Below are 11,785 nucleotides of genomic sequence, written 5' to 3'. Positions count from 1 at the left end.
ACGGTCTCTATTCTTGCCTTACATGCCGTATGATTATGAAAACAAGAATGATAAATAACCTTATCCTGACCTGGTAGACACATTACCTTTGACTCGAAATGGAAACAAGCAGAGATATCCAATTGTTCCAACTTATTTCCATCAAAAGCAAAGTCAGTATATTGTAATTCATAATAAATTACTTGTTTTGAACTTACAGGTATACCCAATGAAACCACAGGAACTAAAACTTGATCTAAACCTGCTACAGGAATCAAAGATGTTCCTACACAAACATTTTGATCACACCCACCCCATTTATTAATCCATAGATCTAAATGGCCCAGACCAAAACCATATTGTTCCGGCAAACTCTTCAACACTCCCAGGGGGATTATTCCACCCTGCATAGCTTGAGCTATCATTTTAAGATTGGTAGAATATTCTATTTGGATCTCTAAACAAGCTCTTGACACTTTAGTTTCCTCTTGGCTCTCTATTAACCCTAATGTTGCGTCCTGTAAATGGGATACTGATGAACCCAATACAGTAGCAATGCTCATAACCATGTGTTCTAACAATTGGTTTACATCTTTTTGAACCTGCACTCCTCTCTTTCCCAGATAACCAATTGTCTTTAAATCTGCCTGTAAGTGTTTATGTCCATAGTATTAGCTAAACTTCCCAAAGTTCCAAAACCTCCCAAGACTCCTTCCACCACCCCTCTTTTACTCTTTAATGTTTTAGGAGAGTTTTGTCCGAACCATTGTGAAAGTCCCATCTCTGAGTTAGAGAGATAAGGCTTACACTGAGGAAACCTGCTAGAGATCATCCAGTTAGTAATGTTGAAGGTCCATACTAAGGTTACGAAGACTCCATTCCTTAATAAAGGTTTGGTCTGGAAATTGTTAACCTGGAAGGGATCAGACGGTTTAAACATTACATTGGTACATGCATTATCCTCAGGAGCCCAAACCCTAACAAAGGTACTGTTACAATTTTATAGGATCTACCTGTGGTAACACAACATTCATATTGTCCTGAGTCCTTCCTAAGAGGACTAGCAATATAAAAGTTGAACAGATTTCCAGCCCATCTTACATCTCCGTACTCTCCTTTATGAAGAAGGCCTGGAAATCCATTGGTGTAACTCCCTAGGATTTTACCTTCCCTTGACCATTTGATGACAGCATCAATTGGTAAAGGTAATCTGGTACCACACTGAAGCCGCAAGGGATCTATTCCTTCTTGGATAGTAGTGTTCTGACTAATAACTCTTATCTCTGGGGCAATATTATTTGTTACTGTTAACTGCACATTTACTTGTACATACACATTTGCCCTTGCTACTTGAAAAACCCATCCTTCTGACCAATCCTTATCAGTGTCCTTATTTGTTATTCTATTTGGATTCAGAAAAGTAGCAAACAGTTGAGATCGATAAGAGAAGTCATCCCTGTTTTTCCCACTTTGTTTGGTGCTTAGTTTGAAATTCGTGACATCCCCAGTCCATGAGGCTGGCTCATGTCCTTGGATCTCTATGTACCAAAATGACATTTCATTAGGCATGCATTCCCATTTTCCAAGTTGTCTGTTGTGTACATATGTTCCCTGCAATTGTGTATATGTGCGTTTCTTAGGTCCTGCTTTCATGTCGATGTCAATAGTAGTGTTATGTGCAAAATATATTTCTACACAGCATCGAACTCCATACCCAACGCAAATTTTCCCACCAATGTCTCTGGAAGTGTCCACAAACATTTCTTCTTGAAGATCATCAATCCATACGTCATCAATGCTTTCTCCAGACTCGGGTACAGTTTTTAAAACCTGTGATGCATCTTGAGTTTGACCAGGTAGGTTTTCCTGAGCACCTCTATTTTCCTGAGACGCTTGAACCTCGGTCGCACTTTGTGATCCGTCAGCGCACACTCCACTCAGAGTATATATTATGATTAATAAAGCTGTATGCAAGATGTTCTGCATCCATCTTGGAGGTTTTCTCATAGACGTTTTCTTCCAGGAATCCTTTTCCATGATTAGGATAACCTCCTATTCTGAAAGAAAAACAAAAGATGTTATTATTTGGAATTATACAGTTTACATTGGTCAGCATGCACCCACACTTTCTGTTGCTTGCGTGCATTCTTAGTCATGTTTGGTGTTCTTTCTACCAAAATCATAACCTGACCCAATGTATCAATGATCTGAAAAGGTCCTTCCCAATTACTTTCCCAGGGTCCACTCTTCCTAAAGGTTTTTATCATAACCTTTGCGTCTTTTACAAACTTTGAAGAGTGTGGGGGTACCATACGCTGCATTTTAGAAGCTGCATGTGGGAGGATCGTTTTCAAGTTGTCTTGGAGCATCTGTAGCCATTTTGTTCTGGCGATTGCATCCTTCTGTGGGGTTGACAAAAATGGTTCATGAGGAAAAGTTAAAGGCATTTTCCTTCCTGTCATTAACTCAAAAGGTGTAAATTGAGTACTAGAGGAACTGGTTCCTCGGACGCTCATCAGTACCATAGGTATCACATCTACCCATGTGTTTCCTTTGTCTAGCAGCATCTTTGCTATTCTAGTCTTGATTGTCCTATTCATTCGTTCTACTATTCCTGCTGACTGTGGATGATATGGAACATGAAATTGTTGCTGTATTCCCAAAATGGAACACACTGCTTGCATCACTTTACCTGTAAAGTGGCTACCTCTGTCAGATGATAACAGCTTAGGGATCCCCCACGTGCAAAAGACATGATTTACTAATGCACGTGCTGTAGAAAGCGCATCATCTCGTCTGACAGGTAAGATCTCTACCCATTTAGAAAACACGTCTACCACAACTAAGGCATATTTCATACCGTTTTTACCTGAAAATAGAGGTCCGATGTAGTCTACCTGTAACACATTTCCACGGACCATCTGCAGGTGGCACTCTCAGTAGTGGAGGCTTTTGTCCTTTAGGCCTAGGGTTTACTTGAGCACAGATGAGACATGACTGAACAACATCTTGTACAGTATCCCCCATTTTGTCCCAATAAAACTTTCCTTTGAGGATTTCTAGCAATCTTTGCTGACCCCACATGACCTAAGCTAACATGATTAAAACGGGTGAATTCCGATTGTAAATGCTTGGGGAACTACAGGTAAGAACTCATCCTGTATTTTGTAACATAGCACATCATTTTCACAAACAAATGGATCCACCAAATCACTTTTCCGCTCAACAATGAACGGATCCTTCATTTGTTCATCAATGAATGATGGCACATTACTGTCTTTTTTTACTGGCAACAATTCCTTGGGTTCTGTCCTCAGTTTCTTCTTCCATTTTTCCCGTTAAAGCTGCTTCTTTTGCAAGGAATCGGCCTTCTCATTTCCCACCGCTAACTCACTTTTTCCTTTGCTATGCCCTGGCACTTTGACTATGGCATAACGATTAGGATGGTTAGAAGCAAACTCAAAAATGGTTAGTAAAGTGTCACTGTGTACTAACACCTTGTTAGATGAATCACAAAACCTCTTCTTTTCCACACAGGTAAGTAGTCTGTTAATGATCTTACAACATAAGAACTGTCACTATAGATAACCAAAGGACCCTGATTTTCTTCTCTTTCAATCTCAAGCACCTTCTTCACAGCCTCAATCTCGGCCCTCTGTGCTGAGTAATGTCCTGGCAATCTATATTGAATCTCTTGATTTCTCTTAGGAAACCAAATGGCATATCCGGTAAAGTATTGACCTTTTACACAAAATCTGGAGCCATCCACAAACACTGGCTCATCCTCATCACTTGCTTCCTTTCTGAAAGAGATGGATACTCCCCTGAAAAGAGTCAATACACTCATGAGATGTTCCTTCGTACTGCATCAATTGTGGAAGTACATATTTTGCATTATGATCCACCACAATCTGTTTTGACGATATAGTCAGCAACCATGTGCAAATCTCTGGTGAGACACCCCTGGGACATTTTTCTCAAGAAGCATTTTCAATGTGGAATGGGGAGTTTGCAAGATTATTTGACCAAAGCCCACATATGTTCTGTGGCCTTGATTGCAAAGTGAACCCCAACCAATGTCTTGCACAGATTTCAAAACCTTTTTCTACAGGTGAAAGGAGTTTGGAAAATATCAACAATTCTCCATTCCTTTCCCTGTAGTTGCAGTAGAACTGCTGAGACAGCTGTCTCTGAGGTATGAACCTGCAAGGCATAAGGCTTGGATGGATACACAGTTGCCAGAGCGGGTGCCCTTTGCAAATCAAGCTTCAATTGTTCAAACGCCTTCTGCTGTTCTTCTCCCCATGGCCCAAATGAACTGTCATCATGAGTATCTTTCAGGACTTCATATAAGGGTTTGGCCTTTTCAGCAAAGCCCTCAATGAACTCTCTGGAAAAATTGAACCAATCCCAGGAACTGTCTCAAAGATTTGTAAGTGGTTGGAACAGGTAATGAAGCTACAGTAGTTATTCTTTCCTGCAAGGGACGCCTTTGGCCAGGACTAATTAGTACACCCAAATACTGAACTTCCTGCTGCAACAATTTCACCTTGTTTGGATTTAATTTCAAACCTGACTCAAACAACAGCAAACAATTCCTCTAGTAGAGTAAGATGTAACTCTCTAGTCTCAGTTGCCAACAGAATGTCATCCACATATTGTAAAATACAATCTGGTCTGGAAAACTTTGACAACACCTTAGCCAAGGCCTGATGAAATACACTGGTGACAAATGTGCTCCTTGCGGTACACTGCAAAAAACATATTGTTTCATCCAAAAAACTAAAACTTAGTTTGTACTGGCTCGATTTTTCTATAGGAATGGAAAAAAAACCGTTTGCAACGTCTATCACGGAGAAAAATTGTGCATTAGCGTTTAGGCGGGACATGATGTCAGGCGTTTCTGCTACAATGGGCGCTACATTAGGAGTAACTGCATTGAATCGTCTCAAATCCAGCAACATTCTGTACGAACCATCCGGTTTTTGGACTGCCCAATTGATGATTAGTAACAGAATTTGCTTTCCGGACCACAACCCTGCTGAAGCAATTCTTTGACAATTTAGACAATGGTTCCACTGCACCTGGAGGTAATCTATACTGTTTCTGAGGCTTAGGATCAACACCCTCTATTTTTACTTCAACGTCCTTCAGTGTCCCCACCTCATTTCTGAACTGAGCCCACAATGAAGGAAACCTCTGCACCAATTCAACAAGTACTGGTCCATTAACATCTGGCCACACATGATCACAGACACTGTTTCTACCACATTGATACCTGCTATAGAACTATAGTCATTTGGATCAATAACAACTGGCTTTCTGTTACTGGCATCTTGCCAAATCACCTGATTTCCTAGGTCTATGATCCAACCTCTCTCCTTCATAGTGTCAGCCCCTATAATGTTCTCTGCGTCAGGAACAATGCAAATATCAATTTCAGTACTCAAAAATCCAGGTATGTCAAATTGTACACCAGACCAACGTAGCATTAGTTCCCCTTTTTCCAGAAAAACCTACTATAGAACATACAGTAGAGTTAGGTGGTATTGTTAGGTCATGATTAGTCACACTTATTTGAGCCCTGTGTCTATGAGGAATGTGATCGCCTTCCCTGCAGAAATCCTTGAACATAAGGACGTCCACAGCCCCAACAGAAACTGGAGCTAGGTAATTAAGTGTGTTGGAGCCGCATTCCTTTCCAGTCACAGCGAAGGAGACAAATTCTCCTTGCCAGATCTCCTGTCTCCTGTTGCATACCTCCTGCAAAATCATGTTTAGCTAACTCATGTATCTGTTTAATGAGGGTGCATAGGGAGATGTGTTCTGTGGTTTTCTACCATGGCTGGAGCTGTAGGCACCAAACCATTTTCTTTCCCTAAATTCTGACTTCTCAGAAATTTGCGGCACTGCCACTTAAGGTGACCTCGTCCCCCACAAAAATAACAAGATACGTTAGACTGATTACCCTTTTTTAGATGTATCGACCTTTCCAGCCGGAAGGTCTTTCTGTGCTGCACTAGTAACTTTCCCTTCAGACTCTGATCGCTTTACGGGGTCTTTTTCATGCACAACCGCTATTTTAACTTTTGCATTAGACAGCCATCGTCGCCTCATACGATCAATAAAGAGTGCTGCCTCATGCAAAGTATGTTTTTCCATAGCGATTTGGCTTGACACAGGATCCAGATACTTAAATTTCCTCACAAATAGAATCTGGCTCCTCCCCCTCTTCTATTCTCATGACCATCGATAAGCTTTTTCGAATTTCAAGAGAAAGGCAAATGGATCATTTGAATAGTACTTTCAAGATGTCCATCCATTCTATTGAGGGAGTGGGATCCCCAGTTGTAAAACAACACTAGCTGTCTTAAGCGATCTACCTCAGTGCTGTGTACCTGTACCCCGAATGTTTCCTCTCTGGGTGTCTCTTCTAATCTTCTAGCCATATGTGATGGTAACCAATCCTGAAAATTTTATTCTTTTGCTCATTTGACAATTGGAACCTATCTGTATTTGATTCAAATACATCCATATTGTGAAAGGCATCCATCTTATCATTATAAGAGGGCATGTCTTTGACAATTTTCCTCAGTTGTTCATTTATTTGTAAATGCAACTGAGTAGACTGGTCTAACAAATTTCTGCGCTGTATATCTACATCATCGCTATCCTCAAAGAACGCGTCACTCGAGCTTGTTACATTAGGGGTAGCGATGACAGGTCGTCTAGTTCTCCTAACAGCGGAGATTCTCTTATTTTCACAACGCATCTGAGATAGCAATTTTGATTTATTTTCAATCTCATCCTCCATAGCTTCCAATTGTTCAGCCATATAAAACAATTTGAGCATTGAATAAAATCTTCATCATCGGACACATTAGAATTATTCATGCACTTGTTAACAACACAAACACTTGCTTGTTTGTGAATCTTCAATTAGTAAGCATTGTAAATTTTTACCATTTGTAAGACATTTCTAAGCTTCTTCTGTAGCCTATTAATACACAATTTCTTGTTGTCTAGTTTAACATTTTCCCTTTCACATTGTCTGTACAAACTATCCCACAACTGTTGCATTAGTCATAGTACTATCACTACAGGCATATTCTATATCTGATTTGCTGGCAAAAGTTTCAATGAAATCCATACTTACAACTTCTTGCTTCCGCTTGCCCCCTCTGGTATGGACTGGCTGTTGTTCCTCACCGATGCTCCAGAGGCTTTCTGGGATGTGTGGTGCAGTCCTGTGCTGTTGTCCAGAAGTGGAAAGTACGTGTTTCCAGGCTTTGTTTTCTTACTTCTCTTCTTGAAGCTCGCAATCAATCAAAATGTCAAACGCAGCCCCCTCAGCGAGGGAGAGAAGAGCTCCAGTTAAAAACAGAAAAAGTCTGGCTGCTCGCAATTATGTTAGAATTGGGCCACTCACGTATCCTTTTACACAGCAGTTGTAAAGAAGATGACAAGCTTAGTCCATGTGCTCTTTCTCAAAAGATAGGAGCAATGATTTAATGAACAAAAATAATGAGCATACAAAAGTTTCAGGTACAGATAAGAATAATAAGTTATCTTACAAAGGTTGTTGTTTCAAGCAGAGTCCATTATCTGGAGTTGAAGAATGTCTTTCAGTTCATGTGTCAAGTGCTAGATGTCCTGGGAGAGGTCTCACAAGCCTGGTGTGCAGATGGGATAGCATATCCAGGGTCTCCTCCGTCTTCCATCTTATCCTATATTTCCTGCTTATATAGCTGAACCCCCACCTCCCGTCTCTGAGCCTCAACTAATATGGTGACTTCTAAAGAGTTACGTGACATCCCAGAATATACTTCTGCTTCTCCCTACAAATGTTAATATATCTATATGACTGATGCTAGCATATGTTACCGCAATGCAGAAACAAGTTATTCTCAGAACTAACTCCCTGAGACAAGATGGCTGTACAGTGGTTCGAACCTTATACTATCAATTATAATTTTAAACTATGTCTTATGCTTTAGATTGACATGGTTATACTATGTTAGTTAGAGACTAGTGATGTTAGTATATTTTACAGTGACGTCTAAGGGGGGGTATACCTCCACGGAGCGCGGAGGTAGCCGAGAAAACATTATTGAGAGAGTCTGTGAGGAAGCCCACCGGCAAGTCCATAGTAGATTCATGGTACAAAGAAACATATAACTATAAACAACATAAAATCAACAAAGGAAAGGACACATCACGCAGGTATATAACACCTCCAATCATGGTCGCAGAAGACAACAGGGGATAACAGGGGATAACAGGGGTCATAGTGGTTCCGGGGGTCATGGCCATTCTGAGCATATATGGCGGTTACGCGTGTTCACCTCCAGGCCTACAAGATCATGGTATACAATAGTTACTCTCAATCCATAGATCCCAGATAGCTTGAAAGGATTTAGTTGTGTCTCTAGAAAAGGAGATTAATTTCTCCATGGAATAACAATGGTTAACGCTATCTATGACTTCTTGTACGCTGGGGGGTAGTAGGCGACTTCCAGTGTCGCGTTATGACTATTCTAGCAACATTGATAATCTTGCAAAATAGGATTCTGTTGGCGGAAGGAACTTCATGAAGGTCCAGGAGTAGCATTGCTTGAGCTGGGGAAATTGCGTGTTGTGTTCCTAAGACAGTGGATAACAAATCATTCACTGTTGACCAGTACGTGGTAAGACATGGACATTCCCATAGGATATGGAATAAAGAACCAACGTTTCCACAATTTCGCCAGCACAAGGGGGACAATGAAGGGTAGATACAGTGTAGTTTTTGTGGAGTGAAATACCAGTGTAGCCTGGTCTTCAGGACATTCTCCCTGTGAGGCACGGCTAGGGTGGATTTAAGGGACCATCTGAAGGCCTGAAGCCACTCCTCAGTAGAGAAGGATCTTCCCAAAGAAGATTCCCACCTAACCAAGGCAGGGGGCTTCGCGAATTCAAAAAAGTCACCCAAGATGTTATATATGGGCCGTAGTCCTCTCAATTGGCCTGCGAGAGTGTTATGGATCTCGCTGCACCAGACAGGAGTAGGACTAGGGGCATTGGATAAACAATTTCTAATTTGCAAGTAAAGAAAGAAGTCCCTTTTGGGAACATTATAGGTTCTTCTGAGAAATTGGAAGTCGCATATGTCACCTTCTCTATACATATCTTTAACTCTATAGAGGCCCATCGCCATCCATAGCTGCAGGGGTCCAAGAGAGGATCCGGGCAGAGCTCCAGATAAGGCGGAGAGGGGTATGGACATCCTAGTTATTGGGAAAGGTGAGCCGCGCAGGGAGTGGGCTTTGCGCCAGAGCTTGAGGCTCGCTATCATGGGTGGGGAAAGAGACGTATGCTTGGGATTACGTAACCATATGTGAGAGTATAAGAGGCCTGGGAGGTATCCATTGCAGAGAGTTCGCTCAATCTGGGCCCAAGGCTTGCAAGGCGTGGGAGTTTCCCACCAATCCTTGAGCTGTGAAAGGATCGTGGCCTGATAATAATAATATATATCAGGGACTCCCAAGCCGCCCAGCAGAGGCGGTTTTATGAGAATTTGGTAGGCTATACGGGGTTTTTTCCCCTGCCAAATGAACCTCGTGATCAGAGAGCGAACCCTCTGGAAGAATTGTGGTGGGACTATTATTGGTAAAAACGCGAAACATGTACATGAGTCTTGGGAGGAGTAGCATCTTAAAGGACGCCACTCTACCCATCCAGGAGATATCTAGTTTAGTTAGTCTATCCGCTTCAGTTGTATCTCTTTTAGGAGGGGGGGATAGTTAGCTTGATACAGGGTCGATGAATTTGTTGTCATATGTGCACCTAAGTATTTTAGGGAATGTGGCTTCCAGTCTAGGCTATAGTTTTCTCTTAGGTCTGCTACTACTTTCTCAGGTAGGTGAAACGGCAAGGCTTCCGACTTAGTCTGGTTCAATTTGTAATATGAGACCTTGCCAAACACATCCAGAATGTGTAGGGCCCCTGGCAGAGGATGTGCACGGGTTGCTTACAGTCAAAATAACATCGTCCGCGTAAAGCGAGACTTTGTGTATATCCTTGCCAATTCTGATCCCCTGGACATTAGAAGCAGCCCTAAAAGTGTGGGCAAGGGTTCTATGGACGCTACGAACACCAGAGGAGATAAAGGGCATCCCTGTCTGGTGCCGTTTGTAATTTTCAATGGGTCGGACAAGACCCCATTCGTAAACACACGAGCAGAGGGTGCTGAATAGAGGGCCTTAATGCTATTTAGTATAGGGCCTGAAAAGCCGAATTTGTGGAGGGCCGAGAAGGCGTAAGACCAGGAAATCCTATCGAACGCCTTCTCGGCGTCCAAAGACACTGCCAGGGCTGGGGTTTTTGTGGTATTGATATGATGAAAAATATTTATTACCCGACGTGTGTTGTCGAACGCTTGGCGTCCTTTCATAAATCCAGTTTGGTCTGGGGCTACAATGGAGGGAAGGACATCAGCTATTCTGGAGGCTAATAATTTGGCGTACAATTTTAAGTCGGAGTTTAATAAGGATATAGGTCTAAAATTAGCTGGTTTATCTGGGGTTTTCCCTGGTTTGGGTAGGGTCACAATCAGTGCGGATTGATTTTCTTCGGGAAATGAGCTGGTGGATTGGGCATTATTGAAAAATTTCAGAAGGTAGGGGCTTAGGATGTCGGCGTATAATCTATAATAATGATTAGTCAGACCATCTGGGCCGGGAGACTTTCCAATAGGTAATGTTTTGATTTGCTCCAAGATTTCCTGGACCGTAAAAGGAGAATTTAAGGATTCTAATTGGATAGGGGATAGTGTAGGAAGGTTAAGCTTGTCAAGGAAGGAATCAATCTCTGATTGGCAGGGTTGAGGGGTGAGGGGGTCATCTTTCAAGTTGTACAGTTTGGAATAGTACTTTTGGAACTCTCCTGCTATGTCTCGGGGGTCTGTTAGTTTGCCATTCGAAATCTCGTCTATAATGTGGGCTATGCGTGTTTTAACGTGCTGCGCTTTGAGTTTCGCTGCCAATGTTTTCCCGGCTTTGTCCCCTTCAGCATAATAAAGGGATTTCGTCTTAGCAAGCTTCCTCTCATAATCGTGAAGAAGCAAGAGGCGTAATTGGTTTCTAGCTGTAACTATGCTGGACAACAGGGAGGGGGATTGGTGGGATTTATGTTGTGTTTCTAGGGATTTGATTTCCTCTAGCAATTTTTTAATGGCCGCCATTCTGGCCTTTTAATTTGGTGGCCCAGTTTCATGCACGTTCCCCTTATGACTGCTTTGTGGGCATTCCATAGGGCGTTAATATTGATATTATCAATGTCATTCTCTTTAAAATAATTGGTTAACGCGTCGCGAACCGTTTGGCCGTGTTCAGAGTGAGATATTATATGCGAATTACAACGCCATAAGTAGGTTTGAGGGCTGTTGTGTAGTTCTCTGATAGAGATTGTTATAGGGCTATGGTCTGACCAGGTCCTGGTTTCTATCGTTGTCGCTTCAGACCGCAACAACAATTGGAAATCTACCAAGGCCAGGTCTATTCTGGAGTATGTGTTCGCGGAGGGGGAGTAATATGAATAATCATATTCAGCGCTATGTTGCGCACGCCACACATCATACAGCTCAGCCTGGTGGATGAATTGGTCTAATGAAGGGCGGTTTCTGGGTGATTTATGTGTGGTGTCTCTGGTGATGTCTGGGACTAAATTAAAATCTCCGCACATTAGCACATGCCCTTTTTTGTGCTTATTGACTAGGCGGTGGACCTTGTGGGCAAAGTCAAGTTGGCCTTCATTTGGGGCATACAAT

At 42.1% G+C, this 11,785-nt stretch overlaps 1 protein-coding gene across 1 annotated transcript; it reads right to left on the bottom strand.

Moving 5' to 3' along the window:
* Positions 1 to 887: 887 nt before the first annotated feature.
* LOC138777137 (uncharacterized) lies at positions 888 to 7,163 on the bottom strand. The gene is made up of 3 exons (XM_069956242.1): positions 7,132 to 7,163; positions 993 to 2,036; positions 888 to 892 (listed from the first exon to the last, which is right to left on the bottom strand). Exons 2-3 carry the CDS (start codon positions 2,014 to 2,016, stop codon positions 888 to 890), a joined length of 1,029 nt encoding a protein of 342 aa, XP_069812343.1. The 5' UTR covers positions 2,017 to 2,036; positions 7,132 to 7,163.
* Between the last annotated feature and the right edge of the window lie 4,622 nt (positions 7,164 to 11,785).

The sequence above is a fragment of the Dendropsophus ebraccatus genome, unplaced genomic scaffold (genome assembly GCF_027789765.1).
Source record: "Dendropsophus ebraccatus isolate aDenEbr1 unplaced genomic scaffold, aDenEbr1.pat pat_scaffold_511_ctg1, whole genome shotgun sequence".
NCBI classification, from domain to species: domain Eukaryota; kingdom Metazoa; phylum Chordata; class Amphibia; order Anura; family Hylidae; genus Dendropsophus; species Dendropsophus ebraccatus.
This window is presented reverse-complemented; position numbering and strand designations above follow the sequence as displayed.

Bases quoted from the DNA above. Each gene is read 5' to 3' on its own strand.
- LOC138777137 (XM_069956242.1), bottom strand. From the start codon at position 2,016: ATGGAAAAGGATTCCTGGAAGAAAACGTCTATGAGAAAACCTCCAAGA.